Raw genomic sequence first — 23,823 nt, 5'->3', positions numbered from 1 at the left:
GGGCCACTGCCCACTTTTTGGTCTTTGAAGGTCAACTTTGAAACTGTCACGGCACCTGTGAGTGTATCATTTCACTTCCTGATGTGTTACAATAAGCATATACTGAGGCTTAGGGTCTAGTGGAAGTCGACTTGTTCACCATCTTGGACCCATTTGGTTCTATCAGTTTGTCTTTCAAAAGTCCTGCTCTGCCCCCTTCCCTCCTGTTTCAATTTGACCTTGACTGCTCTGTTTCCTTTACCTGGAATGTCTACTCTTCAATATTTAGCTCAGACATCCTCTCTGATCTCCTACCTCCTAGTCGAAGATGCTGCCCTCCCTCCACCCCGCTTCCCTGATCCTCAGAGCATTCTGATACCTCTACTGTATTAATTTTCCAACTGCCTTCAATGGTTCATTCATTTCCCCTTGGAAGATTGTTAGTTTCTCTCAACAATTAAGTTATCTTCAAGGCCACAGCCCTTGCACCTAGCACTACAATCCTAATAGGAGCTCAATAAACATTTGCTGAGAATAAAAGAAAGTTAAATTCTGAAAGAAGAGAGGTGACTGCCTGCTTATAGAAGGAGGGGAAGTTGTGTAGACACAAGTACTTTTGAGTTACTATTAAGGGAAAATAGACATTATCAGATTGAGAGAAAATGCCATAAAATAATTTTGATCTGATTCCTATGCTCCATCATATATTAGCTGTGTGGCACTGGGCAAAATTCTCTCTCCTTGGTTCAGTTTCCTCATCTGTCAAGTTAGGATAACTATTGCTCCTACCTATAAAGTTGTTAGGAGAAGTAAAAGAAATTGCTTATTATGGCTTAGTGTCCTGTCTGGAACACAGCAAGGGTTATGTGAAATTAGGCAAGTTTCTATCCGCAAAGATCAGTTTGTTTCAGATGTGCAGATCAAGGGAAGCTGGCATGGAATTTTGAGAGGCTCCCCAGCAGCCTCAACTATAAACGGCTCACTAGAAGGTTGCTCTTTTCTATCAGATCTGCTCTCACACAACAAACACACTCCTAAGACCAACATGTGCAAAAGTGCACAGTAATAAACACAGAGTGTTTGGGGAAAATAGGATTATGGGCACAACACTCAAAAAACTTCATCAGTGACTCAAAAAACAAAAGTCTTAATAAAATCAACAGCAGCATTTTATAAAATTTACATGGTTAAGAAACACATGAACATTACAATAAATATGGAACTTTACCTTGGGAAAGACTGGAAGTTTGCTTGAGGAAGGGATATTAGAAATGTCGTTATAGCTTGTGAGTTATTGTAAAGTGGTGGCAGAAGGTCGTCTGAAATGGAAGGGGAAATTATAATGCTAAATAGGAGCAGGCATTGCTGTAACACACGATAAACTGAGGTTGCTGGTGGATATTTAGTGTCTGAGTAGATGTGTTTTTTGCCTCCCTACCCAGATCAGCTCGACTGGGGGTAGTTTTTTGCATTCATCTACAGTGTTTCTCGTACATAAGCAAATGCAAATTTTGCTCTGTGATTAAATCATTCCCAAATGTATCAATCACACTGAGACAAATTTGGTCGTGTGTTGTTTGTAAACCAAGTATTTTAGGAGAACTGTTCAATGAGATAGACAATAACTAGATTCTATCTTTTGGAAACCATATCTGAGGAATGAATTAAAAGGAGCAGTTTTGAAGGGATTAGGATTCAACAATCGAAACTCAAGTCAGAGTTCTGGTTACTTAGCGGAGTCTTCAGCCACACGCAGGATGACGGTTCATCCCGCATTACACCTCTGGTGTGGACCTCATTACAAACAGCTCCCTGTTCATTTCTGAAAATTCTCAGTTTGGACAGTAATTTATAGATTTTAAATTAAAATAATGAATTGGTTTCCTCAGATCTTTGATAAAATTAGCAATCATGTGTCACAAATAGAAGGATCAAAGCTGAACTTTCTAATTCCAACTAAAATTGTCCATGGTTTCTTTAAAATCAGAATAGTTTCTTGGAACTAACATATGCCACAGTTTTCTGTGACTAGTTGTTGATCTATTTTTCTTTAGGGCATTAAGTCTAGAACAAATAACTGCTTGGAAAAGTTTGATTTCACTAAATAATTTATAGAGATTTTCACTATGTAATATTTTTCACTTAAAATTTAAGGAATGAAACTATCAAAAATATATCTATTAAGTAGTTACTTTTCAAGGTAAAAGCAACTGATAAAGGAAAAGGACTAAAAGAGTTTAAGCTGATACTTCACAAAGCATTACACACCTGGGCAGCTCTGAAAGGGCTGTTTCTCACTGAACATTTTCACTAATATAAAATTAGAGGGGGGGAGGTTATTTTGAAAAGAGTCAGAGTTACAGGTATTTGGGGTAAATTAATTATGACATTATAATCCGGTAATAACCATACTTAGGGGCTGACAGGACAAGCAGCAGACATTTGTTAGGGCTGAGAACCAGCGGTGTCTTACCCGCCCCTGGCTGGACAGTTTCACCTCAGCTTAGACACCAGGTATATTAGAGAACTGGGTCCAGAGAACTGGAATGGAGGTAGTTCTAGAAAGTCCGAGGGCTTAGGGAACGTGCAAAATCTGCTTTTTTTTCTAATCAGTGCACTGGGGCAAAGTTTGCTTTAATGGAGCACTATAACCAGAAAACTGTCTTAACAGATAGAAACCAGAAAACTAAATATCTAAATGCAGACAGAGCAGGGGAACTAGAAAAGCTCCAGCTGCCCTGCAAGCAGCTGTTCTTTTACAACTAAGTCAAAATATTGATACACATTACTTCATTCTACTACGGTAGCATTCATTTTTCATGGCAACATCTGAGAAATGTTACTGGACCATTGAACAAAACAATCTTTTGGCCACTGTGACTATAGTCACAGAGGGACATGGTACACATACTAAGAACAAAAAACCTGGCAGAAAAAGCAGGCTGTCTAGGTATGTCTTAGCATTACTCAGTGGCCTTTTGTTATATTATTTGCTATTAATTTAGCTACTTCAATTAGATCCTTAGTGCCCTAAACTTGAAATGGTAGAGATCCAGCTCATGGTCACCATTCACAGAAACAGGGGTGAGTCTCATCTGTGGACCAAGTGATCAGTACCTTTGGTGTTGAAGATGATAGCATGCTGGTTTATGGGTTAAGAACTGTACAGTTTCACTTAAAAAGTCATGTAAAAGGTACTAGAGCAGTCTGGAATAAGCTGAAATTTAGGGATTGGAAGATCTGGGGTTTTAAGTTCTGATTTTATCACTTAATAGTTATGTGACCTTGCATTTGTCCCTTGACATCTGGGTCTGTTACCAAGTCTCTAAAAATAGGAAGGTTAATATTCTTTTTCACAGGGCTGTTGAATCAACAGAAAATACGTGTTATGTACACTATGTTTTAGTAAATGTGTAAAACTACCATTTAAACTTTTAAAAACTTCATACTATGGAAAGGTTAGAGACTTAAAATACATTCCTTCCACAAATTAAGACTATTTGAATCTTTAATAATTAATCAGCAATAAATGCCGTGCACAGAGAAGTGTGTTTTGCCGATTTTTAAAAAAATAATTTATGTGCTGGGTCTTTGCTGCTGAGTGGGCTTTCCCCTAGTTGCGGAGCGCAGGGGCTACTTTCTAGCTGCGGGGCGAGGGCTGCTCTTTGCCGTGGCTCCTCGCTGTGCAGCGTGGTCTCTAAGGCACAGGGCCTCAGCAGCTGCAGCTTCTTGACTCTACAGCACAGGCCCCAGAGTTGTGGTGCATGGGCTTAGTCCCTCCACCGCGTGTGAGATCTTCCTGGATGAGGGATCGAACCCATGTCTCCTGCATTGGTAGGCAGATTCTTTACCACTGAGCCACCAGGAAAGCCCCTTGCTGTTTATTTTTTAAATAAGTTAACTCACCAAATATATTATGTAGCCAAGTAAGCTCTCGGTGCTCACCAAATAGCTACATTTCCTGTGTCTTCCAGTCTTGTTTGTTGTTAGGATGGAGCTGCAGGCCTAGGTTCTGGATGAAGTAATGTGTAGAAAGCATGTCTCTTTCAGATCTGGTTCTTTTTTTTTTTTTTTCCCATTTATTTTTATTAGTTGGAGGCTAATTACTTTACATCATTACAGTAGTTTTTGTTATACATTGAAATGAATTAGCCATGGATTTACATGTATTCCCCATCCCAGTCCCCCCTCCCGCCTCCCTCTCCACCTGATCCCTCTGGGTCTTCCCAGTGCACCAGGCCCAAGCACTTGTCTCATGTACCCAACCTGGGCTGGTTATCTGTTTCAAGATGGTAACGATAACCCTATATGCAAAACAGAAAAAGAGACTCAGATGTATAGAATAGATCTGGTTCTTAATAGCCAACATCACCAACCTGTCTGCTTTTTCCAGATTCGACAACACTGTGGGCCATGTGATCCAGACGGCATAAAGATGCAGGCAAGACTGCCCAATCCACATTGATCATTTCATAAGCAAGAATTCAATCTTTGTACTTAGCCACACCAGTTTGGTATTTTTCATTGTAGAATAGCTTACTCTATTCCAATGCCCTGTGTGAAGAATCAAACTACATCAGATTGGAAATCAACCCAAAAAGGTGCCTACCACTACTGAGAAAGACAAGTTTAAGTATTGTGACCTGAAATTTAGTCCATTCATGCCAATGAAGCAATGTGTTTCATTATGAGTATAAATAATACTTATTTCATTAGTATTTCACATCGCTCATTAACAAATATCCCATGCCCACTATGCATTGAGCATCTTACAAGGTACAAGTATTTCTGGATGTAAAAATATGAGTATGGAAGAGGATCTCTACCAGGATCTTTATATATCACTGGCATTACAGTACCCCCTGAGACCTCTGAAATGAGGTATTTATAAATGTTAAAAAAAAAAAAAAACACTCAAGTAAAATATTTTATATAAATCAAATAATTTAATTAGTTCCATTCCACTTTAATCTACATCCAACCTGAAAAAAAAAATGCATCATATTTAGAGAAATGACCAGGATAATTTATCTCATTATCCTTATCTACATGGCCCAAATCTTTGCAAATTCTTTCTCTATTAGATAATAATACATGTTCTTGTGGGCAGTAATTCTTAATGCTGCTTTGCAGGTATTTTGATTGTAGAAAACAAAACCCAACACCCAACAAAAACAAAATAATATATTAGTTACATAGTTCTTCCCATAGGAAATAACGCAAAGACTCTAACTAGAAGCTTGCCACAGCATTGTTATGAGATGGATATACAGTCCTGGAATAGAACAATCAGTCCAGGGTTATCACCAGACTAAACATCTGAACAGCATTTCCCATCATTTATGACAATTTAGGTTTTTTATAGCTGGTCTTTCACTCAACCCAGAGATTCTCAGTGGCAGAGAGCATTAGTTGTCTTTCTCTCCCTAGTAACTGACTAGAAGGTATTAATAAGGCCTGAGACAGCAGGTACTTTATTTGTTTATGAAAAGACTTTATAAAATTAAGGATAAACATAGGGAAAAAATATATTTACTAGACTTCCATGACTCACACGTATATTTTAAATACAATCTAGAAATAAGAACATGATTTACACCAGGCAACAAGGCATTTTAAGACTTTTAGAATGGGGACTCACACAGGGGCTTCCTAGCTCACAGTGTGCAAAACCTCTCTCTGCATCCCAGGTGTTTTCAGACTCCATCAGGGTGGGTCAAGACTGGATTCCAGGGTGCTTTCCTTCTCACCATGCACCGTGAAATATGTTTTCCCAGAAAACCTGTTACACCACAAGCCTATGAACAAGCCTGGTCAGCAAAGGTAGGAAAAATGGAACCTTTAAGTAATGATAGTATTTTAATTATACTATGAAGGAAACATTTTGCTGTGGACTAGTCTGTGAATCTAAACATTTAATGCATTGCTTCTATAAGAAAATACCTATTTATTAAGTTTAATTTTTATCTTAATTTCCTGGTAGGATTATTCTTCTATTAAGTTTCTCATCATATACTGAAGATACAAAAATTTAAGAGTAGGAAGTAAAATTTTTCTCTATTTCCTTTGCCACTTTTATGCTTTGAAAATTCAAAATGGGTATGCTAGGTAAAAACAAATAAGGCACAAAATATTTCAGATTTGCATCCTAATAAACAAGAAGACATTTAAGATGGTCAGGAGGACTTTCAAGCAAAAGTGAACATGGTACTCTCATGCACCATCATGGCTAAATGCAAGACTGCCACATGGCTGAACTACCCATACACTGCAAATACCTACAGAAGGAAGGGAAACAAAATTTAGTTTTATGTGTGGACTCAGGAGTTATCCAGCATGGAAACCTTTTTAACATTCTGGGAAGCTTTGCGTAACTAGGAACCATTGTTGGAACGTAAAGCAAACTGACACTGTTAAGTAAAACACACGACTTTCGGCAGATCTATGCACGTATCAGAAGTATGATAACCCTGGCTTTCATTTTATTGTTCCTTTCACACCTGAGATTTCAAAGTAAGTCTCATGGGAATTTTTCTTTTCAATAAGAGAATTCAACCAACTTCAAAATGGAAAGAAAAAACATGCTGCTTTGTAGAAATCCATCACCATGGAATGTAACATTCCCTAAAATAAGATCTACTTTAAAAATTAGAACGAGTTTCTAGCCAAGTACATCATGGAAACCCCTGAAAAAAAAAAACACCCAATTCTTCACAAATATATCACTATTTAGAAAATTTGACTGCTTTTCTTTGATATCATTATTGCTCAGTTCAATTCAGTTCAGTTGCTCAGTTGTGTCCGACTCTTTGCGAGTAGCCAAAGAATTATACAACCAGCTGTTTCTTCCTTTGGAATATGGTACTATTTCTGAAATTCTGCATAATTTCTAATATTTTAAATGGTAAAGAAAGGGCATGCACCAAGCTGAATGTAGTGAGGGACTAATTTGCTTTTGCTCAAGAGCCAGCTTTTTGAGACTGTAACTGTGGTACTTTCACTAATGTCTTATAAAATACTCAATGATATGCTACTAACCCTGAAAAAGTTTTCTATACAGTGAGTAGGTGACAAAAGTACTATTTAACATGACAAATTTTAATGGGACAGCCACAACCAGGTGAGTGAATATAAATGGTTAGAACTGCTAGAAAATGGGAAGGCAGATGGTCCTCAACTACAATACCTGCAGCAAGGACTGGATATGTGTAGGTTTCTACATGCAGAGATAAATAAGGGTACTTAAAGCTTTCTGATGAAAATCCTGGAAAGGGCTTGAGCCCACACTTACATTATTCTTACTATAAATAATAACAACAATAACAACCATGAAGAAACATGCAATTAGTCCTGAAAATAAAACAAGTCTGTCCAGAGTATCATAGTATCTGGACTATAAAATCTGATCATTTATGTTGTCAGATGTCCTTATTACTAAATATCTCATTGAAAAATTATTAAAGAATTACTGGCAACTATACAAAGCCTTTGCTGGTACAGGCATTACAGTATGGGTACCCATCTGGTAAAGAAAATATCACCATCCAAACATCCTAAATATCAGTATCTTCTAACACGCAAGTATCCTAAGCCAATACTCTTAAACTGTTTTATCCCAAGGTACTCTTGTCATCTTACCTCTATTACCCTAAAATCAACAGTCCTTTGAAAAATTATAATATCCTTCATATTAAAAAAATCCAATGCTGTAGAAATCTCAAAAATGGAATGTTAGTAATGTTAATTATCTAAAGAACTTGGCTTCATGGAATAGCTTTTGAGTATTTATTGCTCAGATGGGTTCAAAAAATTCTTAAACATAATGTGGCAATGGCTTTCATATATCTGTAAGAGAATATCACTAATAAAAATTTACTGGCATGAAATACTCTAATTATGGATGTGTAAAATCTTTAAATCTTAAAACCTCAACATAATCATGTATATCTATGTACAAAACATACATAAACTTCACTTTATTTAAAACATATGAAAGAGGGAATTTCAAATCACATTAAACATAATAAATATAGAACTTGCTTTGTTAAAAATCTACAGTATACATTCAAGGAAAGGCTAAACTTCCAATGCCAACTATGTATGAGACAAAATTAAACATTTACAATAATCAGTTTCCTAAAAGTGCTATTTTTAATACCTATAATAGGAAACTCATTCTAGTGCTTTGTTTCCACCCAAACGTGTATACATTCCTTTATTCACAGAACCAGATGCTTCTGTTACTAAAAATACATATCCAAAGTTTTTATATCCTTTTAAATAGATTTAACATTTTAGCTCTTTGGGGGAGGAACAGGGAAGTCCAAACAAACAACACAGACGATCTTAAATTATTAAGAGATCACTGACTTTATAACATGCCCTGTTTCAACTCAGATGTAAAATCTGATGACCATGTTAATGAAAAAAAAAAAACTCCCTGTTCATATATCTAAGGTAAGTCATCCTTCTCTACATGAGAATTTGTGTAGGTCGAGGAGCATCCACTATAGCAAACTTCCTGTGACCCAGGCCTTGACGACATGCTCCACTTCTGATGTGCACATTCTCTTCCAACCTGATTTGGCTTAGTTTCTTCAGGGGTGATATTCAGTACACTGATTGAACTGCTGGGGAAAGAAAGGCAGGTCTTAATCATCATTTCCTCCTCCCTTCATACCTTAGATGTGCCTGAATGTCTAAAATCTGATTTCTCCCTTGCCCCATGCTAAATAAAAATTTTCAGGACACACTGGTCAAGAACATACAAGTGCTTTAACATGGTCTAATTTATCACTTTGATCTATCCACCTATTTATTTATCTGTTCAGTCTACTCTGAAGGTTGCTACCCAACCAGAGCCTAAGGTAGATAGATAACACATGAGTTTTGAAAGCTAATGTCTCCCATACCACAATGTTCTAGTCTTTTTATGCTTTCTTTCTTCACTCATCGATTTGTTCATGCACACTTTCGTCTTCCATCCATTCAGCCATGCAGATATTTAATGAGTGCCTACAAAGTAGTTAAGAGTCCAGACCCTGAACAGATGGTTTAGGTTCACATCCCAGCTGGACCACTTAGTACATCATTTCTGGCAAGTTAAACCCTGCTGTTCTTCAGCTGTAAAGTGGAAATAATAAAAGAACCCATAACTCATAGGATTGGGGTGGAAACTAAATAAGTTAACACACACTAAGCACGTGTGATGATGCTTAATTAACTTTAAGTGTCAGACAACAACAATTTAAGTGTCTGAACACTGATACAGACCCCTGGCTTCAGACATACTGTCTGAGGTATGCTCTGCAACCAGCCTCAAAACAAGGAAATTTAGTTAAATGATTACTTACAAATCATGGGGCTGAGTCAATGAACAATACATTTTTATCAACTGAATAGCTTAATTTTCTCCATAAAACTTACTTTTCCTAAATATTCATTTTTTGGTGTGACTTTGGTTAATAACTCAACCTTATAATGTGGAAATCCTTAAAAAAATTAAGTTGCTTTAATTCTGAAACTCTAAACCAAAAACATTGACAATTTTATACTTATTTGCTTAAAAAAGAAAGGCACTTGCTTATAAATCAGATTCAGAATCCCTGCCATCTCAGATGAGATTAGATCAATGGTGAACTAAGTTTCCTACATAACTTAGCATGTGAGTTACTTTGCCTAGAATGCAGGTACAGCTGATATATAAAATTCCACTCTACAGTGAAGGAGGAATGAATATTCTGCTATAGAAATTAGGCATAAATACTCCTAATTATTTTGCCATAATCTTATTACAAAGTACTTTAGGAGCAGGAATACAAATACACCAAATAATTAAAAATTTCAAGGCCAATGTCAAGCTGCACAGCTTCTTGCCTGATAACTAGTCACATGAGTCTTATTTAATCCTCAGAGGCCAGCAACTGGGAATAGCTTAATGAAATCTTCTTAAGCTCCAAAATTCTGTTTCTATGCCACTAACACTGTTCAGTGTAGCTCTTGGAATACAAATAACAGAAAAGCATTTTTATAACCCATTTATGTTTACATATATTTTTATATGCTGCTACTGAAGGTTTCAGTTCAGTCGCTCAGTCGTGTCCGACTCTTTGCGACTCCATGAACCACAGCACACCAGGCCTCCCTGTCCATCACCAACTCCCGGAGTCTACCCAAACCCATGTTGATCAAGTCAGTGATGTCATCCAACCACGTACAAAGGATCAAGTACTGTTTTAAGTGTTTTACATATGCTGGCACTGAATCTCACACAGTACCCTTAACGTAGGTACTAAATGTTGGCCTTTTTATTAAACACAGTGTCTTCAAGGAGTTATAACTAAAAACAATTATGTAAAAAAGTAAAAATTTTAAATATGTAAATATAATTGAGGCAACTAGGCTACGTTCTCTTCTAGATACAGAATGCATTATAAATTATAAGCATACTTCATTTTATTGCATTTCAACTTACTGTACTTTGCAGATACTGTGTTTTTTACAAACTTAGCTTAAGACCAAGGAAAATACTGAAATGTAGCAGTTAAAAGCAGTTATCGGGCTTTGCTGGGGGGTGTGGAGCAACTCTGCCTGTCCTGTCACCCTTGGACACAGATCCTCATCACCAGCCAAGGGAAGGTAGCTTTTCTCAGATCCTTGTCCTTCCAAGTCCATAACAAGGGCATACCACATGAGATGTTTAAAGAGGTACTCTACAGAAACTATCAATGCAATATCCTTCTATTCAATACAATTAAAATATTAAGTAACTCCTGGAATAAGATTGTACTTTAAGTTGTATTTTACCTGTGAAATAAAAAGAATCACATATATATATGAGTCAGCTCCCAGAAGACAGGGACCAGAGCTACCTTCCTCACTACTGTATTCCCCTCACTAATAGGCACCTCTATGTAATAATGGATACCCAATAAATATGTGTACAATGAATGAGTCAATCTACTCAGTTCCTCTTCAGAGCCTTTACTATTGCTCATCCTAGACAGGCCAACTCTCCCTTCACAACGCCTCTCTAGCACTGTAACAGGTGTGTGAGGAGACCACCTGCAGGCCAGTACCTATGTTCAGATGCACAAGAACGTGTCTGGCAAAAGTCGGAAGTAGAAGGAGAAGCAGGAAGAGACTTAGTCAGTTTAGACGTGCAAACTGGAGACCCGCTAGGCACACCGTGAGGCTTCTTTTGCCGTGACCTCGAGTGTAATGTAGGGGTGTCCCGATCAGAACCTGTTTTAAAAAAAAAAAGGAAGGAAGAAAAAAAGGCAGTACATATGAGGGAGCATTACCAATAAATACAGTGAAGGTAATCAACTAGGATTCTATTCTAGGTTCATTTGCAGCTCTAAGGGAGGGGTGAGAACAAATTAATCTGAGTATCTTCTGTATGTATGAGTGTAGTCTAGCTAATCTGGGGATCTTTGCTATGGTCAGTCCACAAACATTTAGGAGGATCTAGTTTAAAAAATATTTTTACATTGTGAATTTTCAAAACTTGACATTACACTCACAAAAGTTGTTTTGGGTATGCAAAGTCCTCCTATCATTTCTATTTTGGTTACAGTAAATTAAAATATCAAAGTTGACTTTTATTCCAATTAGAGAGTTCTTACTGGTGATTGCTAAAGTTATATATTAATAATCTACAGTACTTTATTTACATGTATTTTCAGATTAAAAAGCTTATGAAGTACTCACTTCCTGAGAAGGCACTGAAAAGTTTCACATTTTCTGAGTTCTGGTGGTCAAAGGTAGTCATATTTAAAAACTGTTGCTTTAACCAACTGGCTCTTTCTTCTTCAAATGCCTTTCTCTACCATAACAAGCAAACCAAAGAAATACTGATCAATATTTCAATATTCACACAGTTGCCATTTCACACATTTTCTCTAGGTATTTGTGTTTGCTCTCTGACTATCTCTATATATTAAGTCAAAGGAATTAACCTTAGAAAACTAAAATTAAATTTCATTTAAGAAAGCTGTTAAAAATAAAAATTCACCTGTTTCTCCTAACAAGTCAACTACTGTTTTCACATCAATTCTGAATAAATTCAAAAATATAACACAGAAAAATAGGCACATTAGCATAACTTTAAACATACAGAATATCAGCATAACTTTTGAACATACAAAACATGGTAAATATAAGATTACAAACAATAGAAAAATACCCCATTGTAAACTAATCACTTGGGGAAAAAAAAGGCTTCATTGAGCACCACTCTCTTCCTCAAGCCAGACCCAGCGCCTCGCAGCCATCATCACTTGACCACAAGAGGGCGCATGTCAAACTCCCCCTTCCGAATAGGTGATGGATCCTAAATTCTCCCTCACCTCTCAGGTCTCTGTTTCCCACCTCTGTACTCAGTGAACTGAGGCAGGCAGATGCTCAAGCAGAGAATGGGGAGTGGTATGCAAAAGTATCTCTTGGAGTGGCATGGAGAGAGGTGAGGGATATGAGCTCAGAAACAAGAGGTGATCCCAAAATACAGGAGAAAATGCTGGCACAAACTGTTTCCTGAGGAAGATAATAGCTATAGATAACACAGAATTTCGTAATTAAGGAGGAAGGCCATGTCAGCCTCTTAAGATAACATACAGTCTTTCATTCATAAACATTAATACAAAATCACAGATCACCAGACATTTGAAGAAAAGTAATAGCATAAAAGAAAAATGCCAGGAAAAATAAAGAGGACTGGCCATGGGTAAAGTTCAAGGCAAGTTTTTTTAAGATAACACAAATTATCAGACAGATTTACAAATATCTGTAAAATATAATGCCAGACACAAAACAAAAAATACACTATAAAACTTAAAGATAAATTGTGAAGTAAAAACTCAGTGGATGAGTGAAAAATCAAATTGACCTTGCTGAATACCAGGTTGGTGACGCACAAGATAAAAGAGAAAATATCCCCAAATTCGAAACATAAAGTCAATCTATAGATGTAGTCAGAAGGCCAAATATTTGTCTAGCAGAAGTTCCAGAATGCAAGAGAAGTCAGAGAAGGAAAACATACAGAATTGAAGAAAATATCCCTAAACTGAAGAAATGTAGCATCTTCAGGTTAAAAGGAGCTAACCAGACCTACCCTGGTAAAATTTCAGAACTCTTAGCTTAAGAATATAAAATTCCAAAAGCTTCCACAGAGAGGGAAAAACACAGCACAGCTGTCTAAACTCAGTGCAGGGTATATTATAACCAGGCTGCTCATGAGCAAAATAAAACAATGGAAGAATTAGAATAACTCAAAGTTTTGAAAGGAAAAGTTGGAAAACTAAATTCTATATCCAGGCAAATCAATCAAGTATGAATATATTTTTGGGTAGTCCAGAATTCAGAATATTTTTCACTCACACACACTTATGAAAAAATTACTCAAGAAGGTAATACAACAGATTGAAAAAGGAACCCAAGAAAGAGAATATGAGGTAGAAGTTGAATCTGATTAAGAAATCATCAAGAAAGCACACCAAAAAAAGTCAAAGAATTTACTACAGATTCCCTTCTGTGTGACAGTCTTAACAACAAAGAATATCACATAGAAGTGTCCAAACATATTACTTGGCTATAGAATGAATAATATTTATATAATCACAATGTTATCAATGTTCTTTCTGGTTTTCAATTCTTAAATCTCAATCTTGGACAAAGTACTTACACTTGAATTTGTATTAAAAGTCAGAAAATAAATGTGATAACACTTAACAGTGAAAAACAGTATCACTGACAAAAACTGGGGAGTCGAGGGGTAAGAGCAGTGCAACAAGGATAACTACAAGGATGCCCTCATCTTTCACTTCAGGGATAAACCTATACTGTCTAACGTTGAGCAAACATGAAATGGAAGCATTAAACAAACTTACTTAAAGTAAAACAATCAACCAGGAGAAACAGTTCTTTAAAAATTAGCTTAAAAAAGTAAAAATATTATGAAGAAATCATATGTATATGAGAAATACTGTAGACGGGAGCTATGGTAAGGGTACTAAGCTACTTTTGTGTTTAGCAGTGGGGAATCAATAGGCTGACTGTAGGAAAAAAGGCTGAATTTTATTCAAGTTAAAATAGTTTTTCCCAGAAGAATCATAAACCTTCAACAGTGGTACCTCTAAGGAATGAAATTGTGAGAAGAGTGAAGGATACTTTCACACCTTGTAGCTTTTTGGAATGAGGTTTTTTTTTTTTAGTTTTTTTTTTTTAAATCATGTCCAGACATTACTTCTCTAATTTTGGAAAGGGATACAATGTATGTAATACACTACTAAATAAAAAAGCAAGCTGCTGAAGTGCACACACACACAGTTCATCCCTGGGTAAAGCAATGGCGAGAGAGACTTTCATGTATACTGTACTCTTCTTTCCCTTAAAAAAAAAAACAAACCAAGACACTCTCTCGGTTGAACTCTCTCCTGATTTTACATCTACACTGAGATGACAGATGCCCAAAAGAAATCTCTTGTGTGAAGCTAAACTCTTAACAGTAGAAAGCTACCCAAAAGGCATGACAAATGGTTAGTTTTTTCAATATTAAAATTTTTTTCAATTCCCAAATCTGAAGGCAAAATGATATACCTCTATTATAGCTTCCATTTCAAGCTATTTCGTGAAATCACTGGTAAAATACTTGAGGAAATGTACAGCAAAGAAACAAAAAAATAAGAACCTCAATGCATTCTAGTGAGGCTTCTCCAGGACCTTCAAACATTCTACAAGGAAGGCCAATTGCTTAAAATACCTCCAATCCTAGGCGAATAGCTGCTTCTGTAAAGCTTCGTCTTTCCTTCTCAAAATTCTTTTTCTGCTCTTTAAATAGGGACCATTCTTCTTTGAGGCGCTCCTTTTCTTCCAACAAGTAACAGTCTCGTAGCAGTGAAGTGGTGTCATCATCACATGCAGTAGCGAGCTGCTGCTATTAAATTTTAAAACATAGTAAGTTCCAGAGGGTCCCTGCAACACTCCAACAAGTTGAAATGAAAGCAAGGGGAAAAAGCAAGCCAAACTTCAGGGGAAGGAGAGAGATGATAAAGAATCAGAAAGTCAATGGAAATGAGGAGCCTCATTTCCCAAATGCTTCTACTCTAAAAGGTAAAGCATCAACTAATGATGCTTTGTGGTCTACCTGCTAGCAAGCAGAGAACTTAGACTATAAAACATCAAGTGCTACATATCTTACGAAATAAAGGAGTAAAAATCTAGTAAGATTCAATAAAATTCTGACCCTTCACAGGGGAGAAGAGCTTTAAAAGGTGTCTTGCATTTACCTGTAAAAGTTGCTGCTGCGTTTTAATCATCTCCTTACACTGTTGAATTTCTAACTCGAGCTTTTCAGTTTCCTGTTCATGGTCTTGTCGTGAGATTACATCTTCATCATTAAAACCTTCTAAGTGTACCTTTGAAACTAACACAAAACCAATAATTTGACATAAACCTTACAGTCTCCATTTTAGTTTATGGCATTTGGGGACATATACTTAAAAATCAAGAAATAAATTTAAAAATCAGAAAGGTTTTCCCTTTCTGGAATCTCAGAGGTTTTCTAAAAGGTAGTTATTTCCTTTGTCCTTTAAGAACTCCACTAGCTATAATAAAATAGAATAAAAGGTATATTACTTTTACACTAAAAAATTTTTAAAAGTAAGCAGCTATAATGAGTTCATGGTAACTATAAATTCATGCTATTTTTGGACTAAATGATATCCTTACTTACAAAGTTCTATTGCCAACATTTAACTTGTAATTTTTATTTATTCAAGATGATGTCCTAATTAGAAATGTTAACCTACATTTCCAGAAAAATTAAAATTCATAAACTATACTCTTTTGACACTTCCTCAAAGATCAGTGCAGGATTATAAATCTTGCTCTGTTATTAAATTTGACAAATATCAGGTCCAAAAATACTTCCTATTTACTAATAGACAGTGATGACTGAAATCAACAAAATCTCATGTAAATTAATTTTGATACTCTAACTGTTCTGACTTCACTTTTTAAGACAATTAGCATTGAGACTGTCATTTCTGACCATTTAGAATAAATTTTCTTTAAGTAGACTGCATTTACCTAACAGATGTCTTAATTTTCTTGATTTAAAAGCATGCAAAATTGAACAAATATAAAATATTAAGGATATACTCATCAACATAAATCTACTATGTATCTATAATGACAGGAAGTGGTTATCTAAAAATAATATATTGTTGAGTGAAAAAAGAACAGTGTAGAAAAAAACATGTAATATTCAATTTATGGTTTGTAGACATTTAAAATAAGCATTTTGCAAATGCAGAAAGGTCTAGAAAGGTATGCACAAAGCTGTTAAGTGTTACACATAGGGAACAGAGACATGACTATTCTCTTGGGTTAGCCAAAAAGTTTATTTGGATTTTTCCATAAGATCTTATGGACAAACCTGAATGAACTTTTTGGCCAACCCAATACCTTATATACTTCCTAACTGATATTTTGCATCAAATGTCTATTATCTTGAAAATAATTAAAAAATGAATTATTAGCAACCTATAAATATGCAAGTATCTAGGAATAATAATAAAAGGGCTTATATTTATAGTATATTATGATAATATTTCCTGATTGCCAAGATATAGTAAGAGACTCAGTTTACTTTATTCAGCTGTCTTCTGCACTCAGAATGGATGGACATAATATGTCCTTTTTTGAGAGATTCTGAAAGCTAAGTGTATTTTCTCAAACTGCACATCTGGAATTAGGCAGAATTTTGCTTTTCAAATTGCCAGGCTGAGCTAAGGACTTCCGTCTGAGCCCGTAACATGACTTTCCCAGGTAGCTTCCTGAGAGTCACAGCTTCCTCCATCTGCATTCAGGCGGTACTTACCTTGGTTATCAAGTTTTTCTACGTGACTTTTCAAAATTCTCCACTGTTTCCTGATGCTGTTGGTAAGCTGCTCTCTCACAGTCTCACAGGAAAGGTCCCATATACTCTCTCTACTCAGTTCCCCAGCATCCTCTTCAACATCAGAGATAACCTACAAGTGGCCAGAGATGAGAGGGAAAGACCAGTATCTTAAAAATGACTTTAGACACTCAGACAAAAATCATCAGACTGATGGTCAGAGACATGTACCAAAAAAATTTCTATGTTGTATGTGAAACATAAATGACCTAGTTCTTAACATAAATGTCTTGAGAAAAAATAATTAATACTGGAGATAGAAATTCCCCAGTTCAGGTCTCTTTAAACCTGAATTTGAAGCCAAATAGTTAGTGACAAAGGCATGGAGCTGTGTGAGGAAGAGTTATTCACAGCCTGTCTCATGTTGTGTGAGGTGCTTTCACATGCCCATTGGTCCGCAAATCATGTTAACATGTGAGGAAACTGAGGCTTAGAGAAGTAGACTAACTATCCCGAGGTCACACAGCTCTAATCCAACCTGCTTCCAATTTTGGCTGTTCAGACAACTGAAACTGTGAAAAAATCTCCAAAGTAAAAGCAACTATTAATCCTATTTTTCTCAAATAATTTTTAAAATGAAATTGGAAATATTTTTCTCTGTATTCTACCAGGACATTAAATCACTGGAAACTGTAGCAACCTTTACTGATATGATCAAATAGAATCAAAGCAGGAGAAAGAACACAGGGAAGCAATACCAAATGTATACACGTCTAATAACCTGCATCTGCATGAAATGGTCCTAACTTGTTATTAACATTCAGGAAAGTAGACATATATACTTAACTAATTTGAACAATAAATAAAAAAAGAAGAAAAGAGAAGATAAAAACAAAGAAGGGCTGATTAGACTGCTCCCACATGCAGAGATGGGAGGAGTGAGGTAGTGATGAAGTCTGAAGAACTGTATCAATATCTGAGGTCAGCAGTGGACTGACAGAGGTCAGGGTCTCCCAGGGGGCACATACAGGGAAAAGCCCAGGGTATGGCTCACTGTGACTCTGGTTCTGGAGCTAGCTGACAATTTTTCCAAGAAGCTACACCATTTCAAGAAATACCAGAACATTACAAATTCATTATTAAAATTAATAACTGCCACACATTAACAATTGCCAGATTGAATGTAAAACCATTAAATGAAAATTAAAAACACATTTAGCAAAAAAAAAAAAAAAAAATCACCACACTTAACTTGAATTTTGGGTATATATTTTGGCTACAATTAAGTCAGCAAAATAATAAATGAAAACTTGGATGCTAACTAGGCATTCCAAAGTTATGTTTTACTAATGAGCCAAAATCTTTCCTTACAAGTAAGGAATGGCTGAATTACTTTTAGGAGAAAGTGGATCTAGAGAAAGATCTTCTAAAAATAAGAAATACACTTAAGAGATTATTGTTTCTCCAAACTTCAGCATCTGAATTATGAAAAACTATACAGGATATTATCATTTGTATTAAATTTAATTTTTAAATTAATTTAATTTAAAAGACACTTGCTCCTTGGAAGAAAAGCAATGACAAACCCAGACAGCGCATTAAAAAGCAGAGACATTACTTTGCCGACAAAGGTCTGTCCAGTCAAAGCTATGGTCTGGTAGTCATGTATGGATGTGAGAGCGGAACCATAAAGGAGGCCGAATGACAAAGAAGTGATGCTTTTGAACTGCTGTTTGAGAAGATTCTTGAGAGTCCCTCGAAGTACAAGGAGATCAAACCAGTCCATCCTAAAGAAAATCAATCCTGAATACTCACTGGAAGGACTGATGCTGAAACTGAAGCACCAATGCTTTGGCCACCTGATGGGAAGAACTGACTCATTAGAAAAGATCCTGATGCTGGGAAAGATTGAGGGCAAGACAAGAAGGGGAAGACAGAGGATGAGATGGTTGGATGGCATCATCGACTTGACAGACCTGAGTTTGAGCAAGCTCTGAGAGATGGTGAAGGACAAGGAAGCCTTGTATGCTGCAGTCCACGGGGTCAAAAAGAGTCGGACACAACTGAGCGACAGAACAGTAACAACACTACTATCATTTCAGAAAGGTCTCCTTCACTTACCACCTACTTTTGCTGACTAGAAGTTGGTAATGAGAGGTGAGGAAAGGCTGGGCCCAAAACTGAATAACTAGAGGAGTTATAGAAACGATGCCAACCCTGGCAAAGTGTTAGTGAGTTATGAACTGACCCAAAGTGAAGGAAAACCTTTCAGAGAAAGGTTAATTGAGGGAATATAAGATGTCAACATCAAGCAGATCTCAAATTGGAGAGTCTAGAAGAACATTAAGGTTCTTTAAAGGAGAAATAAAAAGGTAGAAAATGAGCTTATCAGTAGGACTGATTTTTGATACTACAAAATAATCCTCAGATACAGGTTAAAAAGGGGCTTCCCAGGTGCTGCTAGTGGTAAAGAACTTGCCTGCCAATGCAGGAAACATAAGAGACATGGGTTCGATCCCTGGGTCAGGAAGAGCCCCTGGAGGAAAGCATAGCAACCCACTTTAGTATTCTTGCCTAGAGAACTCCATGGACAGAGGAGCCTGGGGGAGCTACAGTCCATGGGATCACAAAGAGTTGGACACAACTGAAGCAACTTAGCATGGCTCAGCACATGTTAAAAAACAAGTTTGGTGACTTCCTGGTAATTAGCTCTTTCCATCATTTTCATCATCATTTCATATTTTAGTTACTAATGCGAACTTGCCTAAATTTAAATTTCTATGTAAAGAACTAAGTTTAAAAAACTTTTCACCAATATGTGACTTGTTTTTTTCAGACCTCTACACATTAGGCCCTTATCAAATTATCTCCCTACGCTTTCTATCTCAAAAATACCTACTAAGGGCTAATTCAAATGTGACTTTCTCTGTGATGCCTTCCATAGTTGTTTTGTTTTATACACTGTACCACCCTATGTACCTGTTAATGTGTATAAAAATCACTTCTCTATATACCTATCTCTCTCAAAAAGAGCTTCTTGCAGGATGCAATGGTCTAAATGCTTGTGTTCTCTCAAAACTCATATGTTGAAATCCTAACCTCACAGCATTAACAGGTGGGTGACCTTAAGTAAGTGATTAGATCATGAAGGTGGAGCCTTCATAAATGGGGTTCCCATGAGTTCTCTTGCCTCTTCCCACCAGATGAGGACAAAAGTTAGCAATCCAACCAGGAAAAGGGCCCTCACAGACACCCACTCTGCTGGCATCCAGATTTTACATTTCCAGCCTCCAGAACTGTGAGAAAACATTTTGTTGTTTATAGGCCAACCAGTCTATGGGACTTTGCTTTAGCAGCCTGAACTAAGACAAAGCAAACAGTCAAAATCTTCTTTGCTTTTTCTTTCCAGGGATTAGAGCACATAATGGACATTCAATAAATTTATGGACCAAGTGATCATTTGGTTCCCAAAGTTAATAAACAGTCTCACTCTCTGCGAAGTAGAGCCTGCTGAAGTTACTGAAAACTGAAGCTACTTAAAGGATATTTGGCACAGTGCTTAAAAGCAGGAGTTGTGGAGTGAGACAGCCTTGGATTCAAATTCTAGTTTTGTCATATGTTGACACTGAACTGGCTTTTGTGCCTCCGTTTCCTCACCTACAAAAACAGGGACAATTACAGTACCAAAGCCATCAAATTATTATAAGACATAAGTAAGACAATGCTTATGAAGTGCTTTTCAGGGTGCTTGGCACAGATTGAGTCCCCAGAAAATCATTTCCATCATTTCCCACGGCATGTCAGGAAACTTAGAGAGACATTTTTTGGGGTTGTCAGAGTGACTAGGGGTAGCATAGCAGTCCAAAATATCAACAGTGACCTATCTACTGTTTTACTTGTTCTAATAAACAATCTGAAGACTGTATTAAGAGAGTAAAGAGCCACTTACAGTTCCTGTACTATCATCTGCTCTTTCTCTAGGTTTCTGCTTTTGGGGAGAAAGAAGAGAAATCATTTCCTTTTTCATTTGCTGAAGAACCTTCTTAAGTTCAGCATTTTCCATTAGGATTTGTTTCTGACGATATTCATAATCATTCAAGAGAATTTTATACATTTCATCTTCGTTCCTGAGAAAGAAACTGTCAGTATGAAAATGCAGTAAAGAAAGGGAAGTCTGGTGAAATGTTTCAGTTTTAATCGTGCTTTACCTGGCTTCAGTTTTACCCGTCCTCCAGGAGCCTCTTTTCCCATCAACTCTCCCCACGTAATTTAAAACTTCCATAGCTACAAACATGAACACAAAGAACAAAACCAATTCTTACATTACATGTTTAAGTGTTTAAAACCCTAACACTCTATATGTATGAGGGACATAAGTTAACCTGGTATACAGATTAGGATTTGGGCTCAAACAGCCCAGATTTTAAGTTTCAATTCCATCACTCATAAACATCTTCGCAAGTTACTTAACTGCTAAGCCTGTTTCTTCATCAATGGGGTAGTAATAATGAAAGCATCTAAGAGCTGTTGTGAAGATTGAAAGAAACGTTAAAGTACTTAACATAGGAAGTACTTACTAAGCGTTAATTTAATTATCATTATTAAATTTTATCATCAGGGTTGACACACTATGGCCTATAGGCAACTGCCTGATTTTTTTAATTAAATTTTTATTAGAACATAGCCTCACCATTTGTTTATATATCTTCTATAGCTACTTTTGCACTATAATGGTAGAGTGACAAAATCCCACAGGACCCACAAACATCAAAATACTGACTATGGGGACCTCGACAGAAAAAGTCTGCCATGCCCTGTATCTTGACCACCACTGACGTCGTCATCAAAGAAGTCAAGGTTCCTAACAGTATTAATGTGTCTTCTGCCCCAAGTGGAGATGAAAGCAGTTGACATAAAAAGGGATGAGATGAGAATAAGTATTGTAATTTTAAAGCTGATTAAAAAATCATTACAGAATGGTCACTTCCACTTGGGTTTGGAACAGGAAAAGAACGAGATACCCATAATAAAATGGCTCTGCTACAGAGTTAAATACTTAATAAACTTCTCTAAGTGTTACATTTTATACTTCTAGTATTTCATCCTGTTCTTTGTTATTTCTCTCATGAATGAATAAGAGGTTAACCAATCTTAAAAAGCATTAAGTGTCCAAACTGAGTTTAAGATTTATCATCTCAGAATACCTAGGTTTCTAACCTTGTCTTAATTGCTAACTACTACTTTCATTTTTCAATTAATCTTAAACTGAAATGTTCAAATGACGGTAACAGTGCTCCTGTACTCCATGAGAGACACCCAGTCCACGCTGAGCTGCTCGCTGCTAACAGGCTTGGCCACTGACAGCCGGAGACATCTGCTCCTCAGCTGTCGTGTGCAAGTCCAAGTTCAGAATAACAGATAATGTGGGTTAGGTGACGGTGTACAGTCCACTTGGAAACCACTCTTCAATAAATCAATGCACACATTTCCTGTTCCCTGAATCTTGGCAGGCCTGCATAACTTTATCTGTGTAGCTCTACTTTTGTGTCTCCGTAGTTCTATTTTTCTGAAGTGTAGTTTATTTACAATGCTGTGCTAATTTCTGCTGTAGAGCTAAGTGACTCAGTTATACACACATATTCGTTCTTTTTTATATTCTTTCCCACTATGGTTTACCCCAGGAGACTGCATACAGTTCCCTGTGCTATATAGTAGGATCTTCTTGTTTACTCATTCTAAATAGTTTGCATCTAGTAACCCCACACTTCCACTCCATCCCTCTCCTTCCCACCCTTCCCCCTGGCAACCAGAAGTCTGTTTTCTATGTCTGTGAGCCTGTTTCTGTTTTATAGATAGGTTCATTTGTCCCATATTTTAGATTCCACATATAAGTGATATCATATGGTATTTGTCTTCCTCTTTCTGACTTACTTCACTTAATGATAATCTTTAGTTGTATCCATGTTGCTGCAAATGGCATTCTTTTTTATGGCTGAGTAGTGCAGTTCTATTTTTTAATCTACACTATTTACCTCAAAGCATGCATAAACTTAGATGAAGTAAGTGGTAAATTAAAGTTTCAAAAGAATAACAGAAAAAAGTATATTTTAGCAAATTTTAACTTTTACTATCAAACTGTACAACAAAAATGCACAGCTAAAGTAACTGAAAAGAACTCCAAGTGACATGAATTTGGCCTGATGAACAATTTTATGAAGTTAACTAAAAAATCACACATTTGAGACTCAGGAACTGATCCTAATTTCAATATCACAGTTCTTTGCTACAAAAGATTAGTCTGTCCTCTGGCTTAGCTCTCTTCTGTGGATTAATCCTACATCTGTCATGTTAAAAAAAATACATGCAATTCTTATATGCAACTAAAGTAGCAAAGCAAAAACACTATTTTTCAAGTAACCAGTTGTCTCAATTTCTAGTTCATATAGATATATACCATCTACAATCAGTTGTATAAAGAATGAAAATGACACTTCATGAATTACTGAGCTCAATCCCTCTACATTTCTTAGCGTAATACTAATTTATTTCCCTTTGTTTTATCTTAGCCAGCTGCTTTTTACCAATTTTTTTATCCTTCTTGTTCATAACAAGTTGATGTAAACGTTCCTTTAGTTTGTTATATTCACGCTCTTTTCTCTTCATATCATGATTATATTGAGTAGCTCGACTTGCAATGATATTTTGTAATTTCTGCACCTAAAAAAAAAAAAAAGCATTTTCTATTAAATGAGTCCCTTTTGGATTGGTAAACTCAGTTAAAATTTACAAATTCAAAAGAAAGAAGTCATCCTAGAATTCAGCTCCTCATAGAATAGTTTAAAAATTATAGGATTATTCTTCCTTCTCTATAACCACTGGAAACCACTCTTTAAAACATCATTAAATAAAGCACATAAAATGTTTATTTTTTAATTCTGAAATTTCCA

The 23,823-nt window shown here is 36.3% G+C and overlaps 1 protein-coding gene across 13 annotated transcripts in view; it reads right to left on the bottom strand.

Annotated features, from left to right (window-relative positions):
• Positions 1 to 7,940: 7,940 nt before the first annotated feature.
• The window catches only part of SSX2IP (SSX family member 2 interacting protein), a 54,997-nt gene continuing 39,114 nt past the window's right edge, over positions 7,941 to 23,823 (bottom strand). For 7 of the 13 annotated variants that reach the window (XM_020891302.2, XM_070467822.1, XM_070467821.1 and 4 more), the window contains 9 exons: positions 23,458 to 23,593; positions 21,085 to 21,160; positions 20,826 to 21,015; positions 16,859 to 17,009; positions 15,264 to 15,400; positions 14,738 to 14,911; positions 11,692 to 11,806; positions 11,058 to 11,223; positions 7,941 to 8,609 (listed from right to left, as the gene is read on the bottom strand). In XM_020891302.2, coding sequence (XP_020746961.2) covers positions 8,432 to 8,609; positions 11,058 to 11,223; positions 11,692 to 11,806; positions 14,738 to 14,911; positions 15,264 to 15,400; positions 16,859 to 17,009; positions 20,826 to 21,015; positions 21,085 to 21,160; positions 23,458 to 23,593 — 1,323 coding nt within the window. In that variant the 3' untranslated portion in view covers positions 7,941 to 8,431. The remainder of the gene's footprint in view (positions 8,610 to 11,057; positions 11,224 to 11,691; positions 11,807 to 14,737; positions 14,912 to 15,263; positions 15,401 to 16,858; positions 17,010 to 20,825; positions 21,016 to 21,084; positions 21,161 to 23,457; positions 23,594 to 23,823) is intronic. The other 6 variants (XM_020891305.2, XM_020891304.2, XM_020891312.2 and 3 more) reach the window with 6 other exon arrangements.

Source organism: Odocoileus virginianus, chromosome 5 (assembly GCF_023699985.2).
Source record: "Odocoileus virginianus isolate 20LAN1187 ecotype Illinois chromosome 5, Ovbor_1.2, whole genome shotgun sequence".
Classification (NCBI taxonomy): domain Eukaryota; kingdom Metazoa; phylum Chordata; class Mammalia; order Artiodactyla; family Cervidae; genus Odocoileus; species Odocoileus virginianus.
The sequence above is the reverse complement of the archived record's forward strand: the minus strand, read 5'-3'. Positions and strand labels throughout refer to the sequence as shown.